Source organism: Cydia strobilella, chromosome 10, assembly GCF_947568885.1.
Source record: "Cydia strobilella chromosome 10, ilCydStro3.1, whole genome shotgun sequence".
Classification (NCBI taxonomy): Eukaryota; Metazoa; Arthropoda; class Insecta; order Lepidoptera; family Tortricidae; genus Cydia; species Cydia strobilella.
In genome coordinates, this window is record NC_086050.1 from 18,149,741 (window position 1) to 18,167,666 (window position 17,926).

The 17,926-nt window shown below is 37.6% G+C and overlaps 1 protein-coding gene across 1 annotated transcript in view; it reads right to left on the minus strand.

Annotated features, from left to right (window-relative positions):
- Positions 1 to 11,279: 11,279 nt before the first annotated feature.
- LOC134745050 (tetratricopeptide repeat protein 7B) overlaps positions 11,280 to 17,926 on the minus strand; it is a 51,498-nt gene continuing 44,851 nt past the window's right edge. Inside the window, exons 13-17 of the mRNA XM_063679027.1 lie at positions 16,480 to 16,630; positions 15,580 to 15,733; positions 13,714 to 13,795; positions 12,879 to 12,984; positions 11,280 to 11,497 (exon numbers count right to left, since the gene is read on the minus strand). Of these exons, the coding sequence (XP_063535097.1) occupies positions 11,301 to 11,497; positions 12,879 to 12,984; positions 13,714 to 13,795; positions 15,580 to 15,733; positions 16,480 to 16,630 (690 nt within the window). The 3' untranslated portion in view covers positions 11,280 to 11,300. The remainder of the gene's footprint in view (positions 11,498 to 12,878; positions 12,985 to 13,713; positions 13,796 to 15,579; positions 15,734 to 16,479; positions 16,631 to 17,926) is intronic.

A 17,926-nucleotide genomic window follows, 5' to 3' on the forward strand; every position in this document is an offset into this window, starting at 1 on the left:
TGAGATGGAATATGGAAATCTATATTTAAGTAAAGGGCGCTGTTGGTTTATGCGCTGAACGCAGCGTTGAACGCATGCGTTAACAGAATGTATGAAAAATGTCAATGCGCTTACCGCTCAGTTTACCGCGTAAAACAATATAGTGTCATTAAATTATCTAATGTAAAATGTCATTTTTCCTACACTCCGTTGATCGCATGCGTTCAACGCTGCGTTAATCGCATATAATAATAAAATAATTTTACAGTACATATGGTGCTACTTTCTCGCACTAGTGTAAAAGAGCACTTTTCGTGCATATGTCGAAAGTTTAAAGGGCCATATGTACTGTAAAACGTTGTACGATACACGTGCGGATGGGTAATTCGCAACTCGTGTCTATTTAAAACACTCCCTGCGGTCGTGTTTTAATTTATCGCCACTCGTTTCGGATTTCCTCTTTTCCGCACGTGTATCGTAAATAACTATTATTTCGGACATAAATGGACAGCATAAAACAATCGCACGCTTTAATCCATATGGATTAATTTCTGATCAAGAACATGTGCGCTAAAAACATTTTAAATGCATTAAAAGGTAAACTATTTCTAGTAGTTTTCAAATGAAAATATCTGTGTCATTTAATAATTGAAGTATGTAGTTTCTTGCGTGTGGGTTACATATGGTAAATTTAATGGAAGATTATAATTTCAAAATTTACATGATTTTTACTTATACAAATACATTTAATGAGAACCAATAGGCTTATCGCTTTAAAATGCTGTATTATGATTTGACAAATGCATACATCATGATAACTATCTCAATTATTTTATAGGTAACTTTTAAGCTGCAAAATATTTTTATAGAAAACTGTAATTTTTGGTCATAAATTACCACCACTTTTCATTGTTACTGCAACGAATAACAAGTTTCGACAACTTAATATAGAAACTAAAGATTACCACAAACATGCACATTTGCATACCATGACGATGATGGTAACGCAGCGTACTACGTAGGCGAACAACACGCGAACGCGAAGCGAAGAGATGCGGCGCGGGGTGAATCAATCCTTTGATACCTATAGAGGTGTCCTACGTGGGCGATCTCGTTGCGAACGCGAACGCCGTAGACCCGCCGCGCCGCTTCGCGATCGCGAGTTGTCCGCTTACGTAAGACGCAGCGTTAAGCGGTTATTATAGCTTATGGACGCTTGCAACTTCAGATGCATCACATTATTCGTTTTACGTTTAACCTTTTAAACGCCAAGAACACCTGAAGTCATCGTCGTGCCCACAGCGCCAAAGACGACTATAGGTATTATGGCGGACGCTGTCAAAGGAACCTTCACACTTTCACGTAAGGTCTACATTAGCTCGCTTGCGCTCAGGACCTAGGCGTGTGAGTGATGTTTATGTAAAGCCTGACCAGGAATATATGATCACGCGCAATGTTGCGGAATTTCACTGAAACTATTATCATACTATACTAAACTGTCACCCTATACATGAAAATAACAGCGCCCTCTTGACAATGATCATATATTGGTCAGGCTGTATATATAAAGCGTTCAAAAGGTTATATAATAAAATATATGCAAATGTCAATTCACTACTACAGCAAAGTGAGTTTATCCAAAAAAGACGATATAATACAATGGAATTATGTAATAAATATGTACATGATATAGAATGGAACACGAGTGTAATAACATGTATACAAATTGAATGGATTGGTCAATCATGCACAGTCACCGTTACATACATCAATATAGTACAATTTTAATGCTGGAATTACATAAGCTTAGTAAATAGTGCTTAGTACTAGTCACTTTCACTTTATGCTGGGAGGTACCTACATGAGCCTATTAATCAAAAATATTTAAACGGCCAAAACACTTAAAAATATTCGAATTTTTAGTCTGTTCGATTCCCGGGCGAGACAAGCGAATTTAAAAAATATATGAATGCAGTTTTGTTTCTTTAAAAAAATAAAAGAATGTTTCCTTTAAGTAAAATTACCTTAATTAAGGTTTTAAGGGGCCCACTGACTATCAGCCCGCCGGACGATATTGGCCTGTCAGTTGTTCGGAACTGTCAAATTTTTGTTCTTACTGAGTCAGTGGGCCCCTTTAAGGTACTTTCCCTCCAGGGCCCTTAAATTTTTTTCACACTGTATATGTCTATATGATGCTTATGATTACATTTCTATGAACACCCGGCCGGTGTAGATATTTGTGACGCTGACTGTACAAATGGTACACTACGAACAACAGGTATATATTTCTCGAACAATTTCGTAAAACACTTTTTTAATTATTTTTTTTTTTAATTATAGGGTAACTAATGAACACTAGGAAGTTCTCTATACAGTAACAGGCATTTAGGTATTTTATTTATTATTTATAATAATATTAAATACATATGTTACAAGAAAACAGCTGTAGGGACAAATAACGATGTATATAATACGTATTTGAGGAACGTTGTATTTTAGACTTTATATCAAGTAGATAAGAGTTAAAATCCTATGGACTAGAGCAGAGGTGGCAAACTATCATACATTTTCTGCATTTTTATTAATAATATTTTTCGTCGCTCTTATAATTATTTTAATTACCAAAAAAAAGGTTTGCCATCACTTAAATTAATAAATTAAATCATTTCATAAATGCTCAGAAACTTGTGGTTTCTGCGCTTTTATGTACGATTTAAACTACACCCAAGGACAACAATACAGGTTTCTTCGTATGAACATTTGCATAAAAAGTAACCCGCTTTTATTGCTATAAATTGTAATGCTAGTTTCAGTTATTGCTTACACTTCGTTATTTATCCCTCACAAGTAACAAATCTATATATTATATAGTTTTCTCTAAAAGGTACACAATTACACGTTAATTATGAATAAGCCAATGTTCCAAAGGAAATTGGCACATTTGATCCAATATTTTACGCGGCTATCACAATGATGCGATGCTCAACCCTCGGGTGTGTAAGCGAGACAGCGATATGTGTATATATCTATCCCGCTCGCACACAGGAGCGGCGTGCGGTTCCGCATCCAATGGATACCGGATATTTTAACCTTTTCCACACCATTACTACGCGACAAATAATACACATATGGGGCATTTTCTATTAAGAGGCCGTAGTCGATTTTGGAGCAAAAATGTAAAATTGATAGATTTAGTCGTTGAAATTATACACGTTTTGTTACGTAATATCTAAATAACAAGAATTGGTTTCTATTAGCACGTTTTCTCATCCTGCCTTTTAATAATGAGGTCGCGAGCGTGCGTCACCGGTAATATATGAAGAGAAGGGGCAGTTTTTAAAAATTCATCAAAAAATTATGGTGGTAAATTATACAAATTGATGTATAAGAATAGTTTTAGCAAATGTTGTAGATTGTTCAAGTATCCAAATAACGTTGAAATTAAGTCGATTTTCAGAGAAATTGTAACTTGTTTTGAAGTAATTTCTGGAGAAAATTGAATTCGTTTAACTTTCATTTCCTCGAACTCTAAGTCATATAACAAAAATGTAATCTGATAAAGGTCAAGTACAAAATATATGTAATACAAATTTACCATTTTTAGCAGTCCAAACTTCACGAAATTTACAAATAAGAGCGACAAAATCAGCGCTTTACGCGCGTTTACCTAAACGTCCATCAGAAAAAAAAACATTACTAATTTAGTGAGTCTGTTTTCAAAAAATTTATCTGATAAAAGGCAAGATAAGAAGACGTGCTAATAGAAACCAGTACTTGTTATTTCAATTTGGTAACATAAGGTGTACAATTTCATCGACGAAATCTATCAATTTTACATTTTTGCGACTAAAATCGACACCGGCCTCTTAAAGGGGACCTTATTGTCGAAGGCGCTTACGCCGCACAGCGTCGCGCGGCATTGTATTTATATCGGAGCATCGTTTATAATGGCGTAAGCGCCATCGACAATAAGGTCCCTTTTTATAGAAAATACCACATATTAAAGTGGTACTTTAATAAGAGTCGCTGTTCTAATAACAACCTTGTTTACAATACGTTAAGATTCACAATTTAATTTATACACAAGGTATTTTTATAACACATTGATTTTTATATTCTTGAAATCGAGTTGACAGATGAGTTTCAAAAACACACAGATAATTATTTTGCACGACACATTATTAAAATTCTTTTTTACATGTAATAAAACTAATAACACACCCAAAGGTCGTTGGACCGGTACGTATAAACCTTTACCAAAGATAAATTAACTAACAGAGCATTGGCAAAATCCAGAATGCCTTTACTATATTTTAATAGTATTTGAAAAGGTTTAGGCAAAGATTCATCGATTATAAAAACTCTGGCAAGCCAACTTTGTCAAACAAAAAGTTCAATTTTTTAACATGCAGATACGTCTGCGAGCGATACTCCAAATTTTATATTAAAGGAAAAAAATGGAAACCCAATCCGTAGCTCAATTGGTTAAGAGCAACGCACGGATTGCGGAGGTTGCGGGTTCAAATCCTGCCGGAAGTGTAAATTTTTCCATTTTTTCCTTTAATATAAAATTTAAACAAAAAGTTGTTTGGCAGAATTACCTCTCGCATACTGCTTTTCGCATAATATTACTTTGCAGAATTTCTTTTTGCATAATATTCATTTGGCAGAAAACCCTAACCTAACCCACTTAGAAATATCTGCCAAATGAATATTATGCGAAATGACTATTATAGCAAGTATATATTTATGCAAAAGTATAATTCGACTAAAAGTTTTCTGCGACACGTGTTATGCAAAGTGTATTTCTGACAAATAATATTCTGCCTGATGAGGGGAAGGGATGGTTACATAATCATAATGAAATTGTATATGTAGTTGCAAAATCACTTGACATATTTTTAATTAATATTATTTGCATGACTAAATTGTACTTCAATAATTATGTACTGTTTTGCTATTTGCATGTATAAATTTGCCAGCGCTTTGGTGCAAACTGTAATGCTGTGTAAATATAGGTATGTTGCTATAATAATAAATAAATAATATATCAATTTGCTTTAGTTAATCAAAAGTTCAAATGATTTTAACCTTTTAACCACCCAGGTCTTTCCACAACAAAATAAAAGCGAGTCATCAGTTTATCTAGTGCACAAGCACTGAATACAATATTCACGATGGAAATTTACGTGGTTAAAAGATCAAATGCATTAAGATACTCGAACTGTTTTAAAATATTTAACAAAAGGACTTGAAGTATTTATTTGCTGAAAACTGTTCGTTTTGATTTAACAAAATAGATAATATGAGACCACTATAATAAAACTTAATAACAAAACAAGCAATTTGCAACGCATAGACTAGGCCCAAACTCAACAAAACGGTGTTAACTTAAAAATCTAATTACACTAAAAAAACTTATTTGCGGCATTTTCTGCTTACTAATTATATTTCCAGAAAAACCATTTTTATTAAACTTATGTTTTTTTGTTTTTATATAACATTATAATTATAATTAAATGATTTTACTGTTTAGACTCACTTGTTTTAGTCACTCGAGCGACGTGGCGCGCGGCAGCGGCAGTACGCAACACACGGTCGTCGTGAACGCTGCTCGCACTATTAGTGCTTGAGTAAGGAGACCTAGGCTCTCCGAAACATGTCGCGCGAGTGACTAAAACAAGTGAGTCTAAACCGTAAAATGATTTAATGTTAGTATGTCTCACAACAGTTTAAATTCGATTATAATTATAATATTTATAATGTATTTAAAGAGGACTTTGTCACATTTTCCTCCGTTATTAGATCCTCGTCAATTTTGGGGTTGGTTATTTTAATTCGACGCAATAAATTAAATACTTAACACAAGTTCTGAATGGTTTGATAAGGTTATCTTAATATTGGATTATACAGCGAATTAAAATATCAAGTAAACGAAATATTATATTACTACAGAGATAACACGTTATCTTTTTATTATCTGCATTCGATGAAATAATTAGCCTCATGCATGAAGTTTATATTTGAACGAAATATGTTTTATTCGGATGTTTGTTACCGTTATATCATGTTACAAATGCATTTCCGTTTTTAAATTACCATTTAATTACTTAAAATTATAAATAAAAAGTACAAAAATTTGCCCGCGAAAAGCTAGTGAGCGAAACGCTCGAAACGCCACGTGACGTCACGCGTTCGACAGATTAGTGTCATTAGTAGCAAACGTCAGTTGGGCCGCCCAACGTGTGACGTCATCACGCTCTGTCGAATTCGCGCCAAAAATTATGAGCGTTTCAACCGCTCAAAAATTTTCAACATTTTAAATATTTTTTAATAAAATAATGTTAAGGTTTACAAAAGTATTTTTATCATTTCCGGTGTTCCAACGATATAAATTATGAATACAACAATAAAAATAAATTCATGCATGGAGCTAATTGTTGTGCATTTGATTATTTTAATAGGATTTCTTCGGTGCGTAATATTTGTAATAGAGTAACATTTAGCGTAGTTTAGTTTTTGGCTAAAATCCTAGACTACGCGTCTTAATATTTCCTTGTCTATGTTTTTTATGATATAGCCTCCTGAGACCCAGAAGCATTTGTTTTGTTTTTGAATTTGGTAACCTTAGTTACTCAACAAAAGCTCAAAATAGATTGTGGAATATGTATAAAAATTTGTACGCGGGGGTCTTAGGAGGATAGGAGGCAAACGAACAGACGAATCGCCTGAGGGTAAGCGATTAACGTCGCCCATGGATACCTGCAACACCAAGGTCGCAAATGCGTTGCCGGCATTTAAGATGGGAGTGCGCTCCCTTTCTTAAAGATTTGAAGGTCGTATCGGTCCGGAAATACCGCGAGCTTGATAGATTGGACGGGCCTATATACATCTATTCCCACACATCCAACTACGAGTCCTACTTTTTATATAATTCAATATTGTCAAGAACTACCTCCACAATAACAGGAAGTAGAATTTTGATATTATACAAACACGAATTAGTTCTAACTAGTAAAAATACATGAAATACTCACTGTAATATTCTTCCTGAATACATCGCGGCTGTATTGATACTGTATCGCGGCTGTATCGATGATGTATCGCGGCTATATCGATGATGTATCGCGGCTGTATTGATACTGTGTCGCGGCTGTATCGATGATGTATCGCGGCTGTATTGATACTGTGTCGCGGCTGTATCGATGATGTATCGCGGCTATATCGATGATGTATCGCGGCTGTATTGATACTGTGTCGCGGCTGTATCGATGATGTATCGCGGCTGTATTGATACTGTGTCGCGGCTGTATCGATGATGTATCGCGGATGTATCGATGATGTATCGCGGCTGTATTGATACTGTGTCGCGGCTGTATCGATGATGTATCGCGGCTGTATTGATACTGTGTCGCGGCTGTATCGATGATGTATCGCGGCTGTACCGATGATGTATCGCGTCTGTATTGATACTGTGTCGCGGCTGTATCGATGATGTATCGCGGCTGTACCGATGATGTATCGCGGCTGTATTGATACTGTGTCGCGGCTGTATCGATGATGTATCGCGGCTGTATCGATGATGTATCGCGGCTGTATTGATACTGTGTTGCGGCTGTATATGTAAATTAAATATTTAAACTGAATATCACTTAGCTTTAGCAAAATACAAATAGTTAACACTAGGTTAGCAATTTATCTATAAGTAATTAGCTACACTGTGAATCATCTCAAAATGAAAACATGATTTTTACACATAGGAAATAAATAAGTTTTATTTTGTTTATAAAAGAGAATTAATCTTGTCGGAGTAAACACATTGATATTTTAATTACATAATTATATCCGTCAGGGCAAAGAGGATATAATAAGATAGAGCGGTACTGTCATAGTAAATTTTGTAACCACTGTAAATTCACTGCCATCTATCAACATACTTTAAAACTAAAAATGAAGTATTATAAACATACGATGAAATGTATTTAAACATGGATAAATGATTTTTTTATTTGCATTAATTATTTTTATTTGATTTTGACCCATGTTCTTTCACTGATATGCGTTAAAATTATAAAAACCAAACGAAACCGTCAACGCCCTCTATACGAGAGTAGGCCAAAACTAGTGGCGCCATCTGATCGAGAATGAAATTTTCGTGATTTTCGAGGCACGTTTTTTCCTTAGACTGTATCCATCTATTACGGAGTTATATTTATCTTTGGTCAGGGTGACAATAACTTTCATTTTATAATTTTACCTTCAAATATTATATGAATTTTTAGACGTAATAATTTACATTTTTTTATTGAAATCAGGACAATTTATATTTATTTATCATTTAAATTAGATAAGGATGATAACTTTTTTTACTTTAACCAAATCCACGCTAATAGGGAATATTACTGCAATGTTCTGCCACCAGAGTGCAGCACTAGCCTTTTTAGTAAACCATAGAGTAACTTATACATAATGTACCTTTAACAGGGTTTTGACAAGTTTTCAGAGATAATAAAATATGACATTGATGCATCAAGGCGGTTTGCTTACAGAGGACCTAACAGGAAACGCGAATCCGAAAATTCGCTATCTGCCTCTTTATCGCTCGAATATGCAAGAGTGACAGAGATGTTGGAAATTTTCTTGTTTCACGATACACCCTCAGATTGTGTTAGTGGCACCCTGGCGCCCCCTACGCTGAGTTTCGCGTAATATTACCTATTAGCCAAGTAAAAATAGCTCTTAAGATACAGGTCAATTCCAACGCCACTATATACTAACATACTTCGTATGTGTATCAGTCTGAGAAGTATTCTTACGTAAATTATTTTGAAAAAATAGTGCATTTCAGAACAAAATTACAATAAGATTCTAGGGTAATTCCACAATTGTGGTATTTTCTATAAAAAGGGACCTTATTGTCGATGGCGCTTACGCCATTATAAACGATGCTCCGATATAAATACAATGCCGCGCGACGCTATGCGGTGTAAGCGCCATCGACAATAAGGTCCCTTTTCATAGAAAATGCCCCAATTTTGAAACGTATCATCACGGTGCTACTTTACTAAACCGCAAATTTAAAAGGGCCACATATTATGTACTGTAAAACGTTGTACGATACACGTGCGAATAGGTAATTCGAAACTCGTGTCGATTTAAAACACTCCCTTAGGTCGTATTTTAATTTATCGCCACTTCGTTGCGATTTTCCTACTTTTCGCAATTGTATCGTAATATTCGTAATGTACTAATAAAAATCTTTTGAGAAAAAGTTGGTCGGTTTTAGGGTTCCGTACCCAAAGGGTAAAAACGGGACCCTATTACTAAGACTTCGATATCTGTCTGTCTGCCCGTCTGTCACCAGGCTGTATCTCATGAACCGTGATAGCTAGACAGTTGAAATTTTCACAGATGATATATTTCTGTTGCCGCTATAACAACAAGTACTGAAAACAGAATAAAATAAATATTTAAGTGGGGCTCCCATACGACAAACGTGATTTTTTTGCCGTATATTGCGTAATCGGAACCCTTCGGGCGCGAGTCCGACTCGCACTTGGCCGGTTTTTATTACTATTTCGTCTGAATTTTATTCTTCATAGTTATCCTTACCACCAAGCGTTACCAGTTATACCCAAGGTTCCGGGTCTCAAAGTGGAAGTTTAAGGGGTGTGTCGGGGCCAGAATCACAGATTTTGATTATTTCATGCAATGCCATTTTAGAATTGATCACTTCATGATATGGTCAGGCCTCCTTCACTCGCTCAAGGCCACGCGCTATATGCCTACCGCTCGGCTTATCGTCGACGATACAACCGACAGAGGGCCGCTAAACGCCCGCCTGAGCGCTCGCACCGCACGTTTCCCGCGCCTACGCTTCGAAATGCCGAAACTACGTAATTATTGTGCAGTAGATGGGTGTAAAAGTCAAAAAACAAAGGAAAATTTGTTGTATTTACCGAGTAGTATTTTAAATGTATCTTTATGAATTTTGTCGCCATTTATTTCTTTGAACATAAGTAGGTAAATCGTAAATTAAGGAGTTTTTTGAGTCAGGTATTATAAGTGTTGTTTTTAAATATTTGATTGACTAATAAAAAATATGGTTGATTCGTAACATTCGTTTTATTACAATAATCACATAAGTAACAGTACAACCCTAGCGCATTCTTACGATGACGCGTTGGCACGTGACTCGCACGGCGAGCAAGGCAGTCTCGACTCTTTGTGCGCGTACTTATGGTACATTTCTTCTCGTCCTGAGCAGCAGGCATTATTAAGATTTTGTAGGCTATTATAGCGTAGGTATTTTCGCTTTTGTATGGGAATGATGTATCTGTTACGTAGTAACTATTTATTAATCTGTCATATGGTCAGCGATTCAGGTTCGTACTTTGATGATAATGATTATTTATTTTAATAAAAATTTTGATAATGTAGTTTTTTTTTTTTTTACATTAAAAGTTACTACGGCTGTGAAATGTAATTCGTCAGACCACCGGTTTCAAAGCGAGTGATGCGCTAGGGTGTAATGTTATAATAGTGTCGGTCGCTTAGTACTACTCTATAGAACCTACCCTGGAAAGAGTATCTAGAGATGTCAGGGCCCTCGTCACACTAGATGGTGTGCTGAAATTACGGCACCAATGCAATTAAAACTGCACGAGATGCGCTTGGCGAGGAATAGAACCCTACGGAGAAACCTGGTCTTCAGTAGGACATGACGTCACGATCAGTATTGAGGGACCGACTGAAGGCCGTTCCATCGGTTTGCCGCTGTCTTTGTCACATTTCGCAAGAAAGAACGGGAAAGAACATACGCGCCAAGTGTCAATTTTGATCGAATTTTGTCGGTTTTTATTTATTTTGAAAACGTTACCTTACAATATCGAAATTCTAAAGCTATGGAATTACTATTTATGTTAAGATTGTTTTTTCTTCTTTTTTTGTTTCAGTTTCAGTATCACATAATAAATAACCGAGTAAAGTAGGATTAAAAGTCCGAGTTAGAGGTTACTTTGGGAATTAATAGTCTCGAGCGAAGTGTCATAATTCGTGTATCGGAAGCTATGTTGTTAAAGATAATATAGTCAAGAACTACATATATTTTTTCCACGTCTACGAATATCAACGCCTCTTAGAAAAACATGATCATATAAGGAGATTTTTCGCCTTCTGGCTCAGGGAACCGCCTGAAGAAGAAGATAGAATTGGATTGCCTAGGTAATTGCGTAATTGTCTCGATAGTTTATCTCGCGAAAACACTGTTTCGCTCGTTAATTGTATTACATTGGTGATGGCAGTACCTAAGTGTTGGTGTTTCAGAGCGGGAGGTGTGCGAGCGGATGCAGCGCCAGCGCGGCGGCGGCGGTGTCGGCGGCGGCAGCGTGGTCGCGCAGCGCGGCCAGCACGAGCGCGAGGCGCCGCCACGTGTCGGCGCGCTGCGGGTCCAGCGCGGCCGCCTCGCGGAGGGTCTTCTCCGCGAGGCGCAGCCAGCCCAGGTTGTAGTACGCCGCGCCTGGGAAATATGCGTAGCAAAGATAGATATAACTCCGTAATAGATGAATACAGTCTAAGGAAAAAATGTGCCTCGAAAATCAACAAAATTTGATTCTCGATCAGAGGGCGCTACTAGCTTTGGCCTACTGTCGTATAGATGGCGTTGACGGTTTCGTTTGTTATTAAACAATTTTAACGCATATCAGTGAAAGAACATGGGTCAAAATCATAAAAATAATTAATGCAAATAAAAAAAAATCATTTATCGTACTTTTATAAATCTTCATTTTTAGTTTTAAAGTGTGTCGATAGATGGCAGTGAATTTACTGTGGTTACAAATTCTACTATGACAGTACCGCTCTATCTTATTATATCCTCTTTGTGCGTAGTAAGGGAATTTCATCCATCAAATTTAAAATCGTACCGCCATGCTACTCTGTCCAAAGCCGTTTCTGTCCAGTGTGTAGTAGTGAGAGTAGCATTGCGGTCTTTGGTGTCGGAGGCCAAGAAGCCAGCAGTAAGTAAGTAAAATTAAAATCGTTATTATATTACCTGTAAATCACGTTACCGCAAACGCCCCCCGCCATTTTTTCTCGCGAGTGACGTCTCAATACCAAAAGCAAGTATTCAATTTGCACTTCACGAGTCTCTATAATTTCCCATAAAGTTTTAAGTCATAATATATTGTTCGTCCGCTGTTTCGTTAGCCATAATTTAGTTTTTCTCAGAAACGCGTAGTAACTTTTCAGGATTACTATAAAACGAGCCTAACCTAACCTATCCATAGAATAATCTTAAGAAAATCCTGAAAAGTTAAAGATTTCAGAATTATGACTAATTAATTACGTCAAACTCCGCACTTCACATTTGACGTTTCTTTGTTGCTAGTTGCTACACTGATAATAAGAAATGAAATGAAATGAAATGAAAATCTTTATTTCAGATCTGTCGGCCCATATTTTGTTAGTTTACAGTTCTTAAAAGTATATTAGTAAGCACACATAAATTGTAAAATAAATAAATTAAAATTATAAATAAATTAGCTTCAATTCAATTCAATATGAAGTCACAAAGTCACAAAAATGACGGTTGCGTTTTTTATGACTCACATTTTTAAATGCCGAACGCACTCCAAAGTAGGCGCTGAAAGCGCCCTCATATCAGAGGTGGATAAAATCCGCCCGACTACTTACTTAAAATTACTGTACGAGTTGGCTCCAGCGCGCCCTATCGTGTGTGATTTTCTTCCAGTTTGCGAGCTCCCCCCACACCCTCCTCCAACCCTCCTCCACACACACCCTCTCCCCCCCCAGCCCCCGTCTCCCCTCTGGTCTCTCCAGCGGTACATACTTGAGTGGGACTATGGAGTATCCCGCTCTAAACAAGCCTTGTGACTCACCTAAATGCACAATACTGTCGAGATGAGTGGGATGCAACGCTAACGCGTTTTGAAAACATTGTCGCGCCTCCTCCCACTCTTGGCTCGCTTCGTGAACCAAGCCGCGCTGAAAAATTATTAGTAAAAAATTATTTACACAGGTCAGGTAAAAAAAAAAAACAATTAACAGAGGTCAGGTAAAAAAAAACTATTTACACAGGTCAGGTAAAAAAAACTATTAACACAGGTCAGGTAAAAAAAAACTATTTACACAGGTCAGGTAAAAAAAACTATTTACACAGGTCAGGTAAAACAAACTATTTACACAGGTCAGGTAAAATAAAACTATCTACACAGGTCAGGTAAAAAAAGTTATTTACACAGGTCAGGTAAAAAAACACTATTTACACAGGTGAGATTGAAGCCTGACGTATTAGAATTATGAAGTCAGATAATCAGTTTTTTTTGTTTGGTTCCTTAAGTATAAGATATTGGCAGGCAATTAGAAAAATGTGGACACGAAGGGTCGATTTTCATACAAATTTTGAACTTCGCGCCTTTTTCTACCTTGGAACCAAAGTATATGTGTCGTTTTCAAGTAAAAGGTACCACATGATCGCTTGCCGTAAAGACGCTATGACAGGTTTTTCGTATGAAGATACAAGCAATTTTCGTCCTTATGGTAAGCAACAATGTGGTACAGTCGAGTTCATAAATATGTATACATTTATTCACCTTATTGCAATGGATTAAGGTGAAGAAATGTATACATATTTATGAACTCGACTGTACCTCGACAATGTGGTACTTTTTGATTGAAAACATCACATATTTCCAATAATATGTGAATAGTTACCGTGTATAGTACTTCGTGGCTGGCGGGCGCCAGCGCCGCCGCCTCGGCCACGCAGCCCGCCGCCGCCGCCGCGCGGCCCAGCCTATAGGAACGTTACTACTGAGAGGACCAGGCCACGACATCGCGCGGCGGCCATAGGTTGGAGCGAGACACAGCGATCGGACCTTTCGTTCCCACCTATGGCTGCCGCTCGCCGCTGCCGCCGCCGCGCGATCTCGTGACCGGGCCGTTACTCATTTTATTTGGATCATAATATCAAAGATAGATATAACTCCGTAATAGATGGATACAGTCTAAGGAAAAAACGTGCCTCGAAAATCAAATTTGATTCTCGTACAGAGGGCGCTACTAGCTTTCGCCTACTGTCGTATAGATGGCGTTGACGGTTTCGTTTGTTATTTAACAATTTTAACGCATATCAGTGAAAGAACATGGGTCAAAATCATAAAAATAATTAATGCAAATAAAAAAAATCATTTATCCATATTTAAATACATTCTATCGTATTTTTATAAATCTTAATTTTTAGTTTTTAACTGTGTCGACAGATGGCAGTGAATTTACTGGGGTTACAAAATTTACTATGACAGTACCGCTCTAGTATAAGTTACTCTATTATAATATGGACCATATTAGTGGAAAAAAATCCTGAGAGTCGAACTCGGGCATGAATACCGTGTCTGTCACCAGGCTGTATCTCATGAACCGTGATAGCTAGACAGTTGAAATTTTCACAGATGATGTATTTCTGCTGCCGTTATAACGGAAAAAACTAAAAACAGAATAAAATAAATATTTAAGTGGGGCTCCCATACAACAAACGCGATTTTTTTGGATTTTTTGCGTAATGGTACGGAACCCTTCGTGCGCGAGTACGACTCGCACTTGGCCGGTTTTTTTCAATTTTTTCGCTCCACTCGATAAGCGTTAGCAGAATCTGCTTTCACTAACGCTACATTATATACTAAGATTAATTAAAATTAAAATACAATTACCAAAATTTAATTGACCTATGAGAAACATGTCAGAAAAAATAATTAAGATATAGAAAAATATAAACATATTATTATTGTATTGTGTTATTATTTCAATTTAATTTAATAATAATAAAGTAGGTATAATTATAAGTTATTAGAGTGTAGATTAGGATAAGTCTCAGAGTAGATTTTGTAATTTCTTTTACAGTAAATGTGGTGCTACTTTCTCGCACTAGTGCGTAAAAGAGCACTTTTCGTGCATATGTCGAAAGTTTAAAGGGCCATATGTACTGTAAAACGTTGTACGATACACGTGCGAATAGGTAATTCGCCACTCGTTTCGAATTTCCTCTTTTCCGCACTTGTATCGTAAATAACTATTTTTTTTTTAAATAAACAGTTCAATTTTTTTTTATACAATTGCTCAAAAAGTGGTACTTTTTGTGGCTGCGTAGCGTGTGAGAAACTCAATTTCTCGAACTAGTGCTTTTTACTTTTTAGTTCCAAACTATACTTTCGAAACGCAGTTAAAATGTAATTTAGCTTGAGCAGGTACCAGGGCCTCATGAGTTATGAGGAGGTGTCGTTGACCAACCCGCGCCGGGCCCGCGGCGGCCGCGGCCGGGGCGCGCACGAGTATGAAGGTATCGCGGGCTGCGGCAGCTCAAGTATCGCGGGCTGTATAGGTACTTTTGGTTTTGGTTTGGTTTTGTGGTATGATTCTACTAATGATATATTAATTTATTATTTTTTCGCAATTGTATTAAAAAACGTCGTTTACAACACGTGTGAAATGTCTTTTTACCACTAGTACCGAGGTATCTTGCCACGAGCTGAAAGCGAGCATTCTTTTCACACTAGTTGTAAAATGTACTATTTTAAGTGTTACCTGAGACATAAGTCGGCGAGCAGCAGCCACGCCTGCGCGCGGTGCGCGGCGAGCGGCGGCCGCGCCCTGCCCCGCGCCGCCGACACCGAGGACGCGCCCTCGGATAAGGCTCGCTCCACACGATAAGCGCCAGCGGATTCTGCTCGCACGGACGCTGTTCATCAAAAAATTTTTGGCAATGAGGCTTGTTAACAAAAAAAAACCGTGTTAGACGATTCAGATTTTCAAATAGGGTTGGCAACGGTCAAAGGTTTGCAGTGATGGCGCCATCATAGTTTGCCCGTTTTTCTATGACATTTGGCTTAAAGGGCTGGTATCCGGGCATTTAAAAAAAACCGACACAAGACAAGATTGACAGGGCAAGCTATGCTGGCGCCATTTGCTAAATATTTCGAGCGGGCAAACCCATTGAATTACATTTTTAAGGATTTTATTACTAAGAAATTTTTTTTTGTTTATGTCATTATGTCAGCTGGTCCAACATTTTTTGTTCCTAGTTTTGTAACCTCTGCAATTATAATTTTAAATTTAGTTTTATTAATTTTAATAGAGTTTTTTCACAGAAGTTTTTATTTATATTAGGTTCAAATATGTACATTGTTTTAATTCACTTCTTTACGGAATATTCAAACTTTAAAGTATTCTAAAAGTCAAAACGCAAGTTATTTTTAAAAGTCGCTGAACGAATGTCAGTCAGTTTGAGGAGTACATCCTTCAGTTTAAATTTTTGCTCCTCTTACAGGCCTCACCCGGTACCTAAAACTTATAAAACTCCTATTATGTAGTTAAATTGCGTTTTTATCCTTTTCTGTCAAACACTAATCTCAAAGTATCGGATAATACATACCTATTCGAACCTTATTGTATGTTAGTAAGTGTTTAAATAACGACATAACTTACGCGCATGCGTGGTGCTATGCAAGTCCGTCTGCCCCGAGTCCGACAGAGCGTCCAGGTCCGCGTACCCGTTCCGCTCCTCCGATTCCGCTTCCGCCTCCGCTTCCGCGCTGTTCAGCAGTGTGAGCAACTCCTTACCGGTCGCCAACGCCGCCTAGAACAAGACACATTTTGTGAGATTACATCAGTAAAATTAAAGATAGATATAACTTCGTAATAGATGGATACAGTCTAAGGAAAAAACGTACCACGAAAATCACGAAAATTCGATTCTCGATCAGATAGCGCCACTACCTTTGGCCTACTCTCGTATAGAGGGCGTTGACGGTTTCGTTTGTTAATTAACAATTTTAACGCATATCAGTGAAAGAACATGATGGGTCAAAATCATATAAAATAATTAATGCAAATAAAAAAATCGTTTATACATTTTATCGTATTTTTAAAATCTTTATTTTTAGTTTTAAAGTGTGTCGATAGATGGCAGTGAATTTACTGTGGTTACAAAATTTACTATGACAGTACCGCTCTATCCTATTATATCCTCTTTGGTAAAATTGAAGGCTTGTATGAACTGTAGTAGGTAGCAAAGGAACCTGCTGTTTTGGTAAGAAGTGAAATAACAGTTTTGAATGATTCACGGTTAGTTTCACTACTTATATCGACCGGGGTATGGACCGTGATTACAATTTGTATTGTTTTCGAGCTCCGACGCTGTTATAGTATGAATTTTCTCAAATGATTTTTACGCCTCAGACCTCAGACTTGTTTCTTTTATGGAGAGGCGCCTTAGTCGCATCCCGAGCGCGTGTCAAAGCAACCACATCGTTAAAAAGCAACTATCGTGATAGTATTAAGGTTCAAAATGGAACAGCTCATTCTGAGATAATGAGTTTGGGTAATGAAGGACGATCGGTCGCCTGTGTGCGGCCTGTCAGGTAATAGACTAGACTTTATTAAAAAAACCGGCCAAGTGCGAGTCGGACTCGCACACCGAGGGTTCCGTACTTTTTAGTATTTGTTTTTACAGCGGCAACAGAAATACATCATCTGTGAAAATTTCAACTGTCTAGCTATCACGGTTCATGAGATACAGCCTGGTGACAGACAGACAGACGGAGTCTTAGTAATAGGGTCCCGTTTTTACCCGTTGGGTACGGAACCCAAAAAAGCCAAAAATGCGCTTTGATTGGGAAACCATGAAGAATTGTATCAAAATAAGCCGGGATCAGCAAAACAACGAGTTTAACTTATATATTAGTTGAGATGTCTGTCTGTACGTACCTCTCCACTCTCCCAGACAAGTTGTAAAGCACACAGCGCCCACAGAGGCCAGAGCGCACTAGGATACCTGGCCCTGGCCAGCCTCGCCGCGGCTAACGCCCTCGCCCCCCTCGGCCCCGCGGCGGCGCACGACCACAGCGCGGTGGCCAGGCGGAGCCCGCCGCCG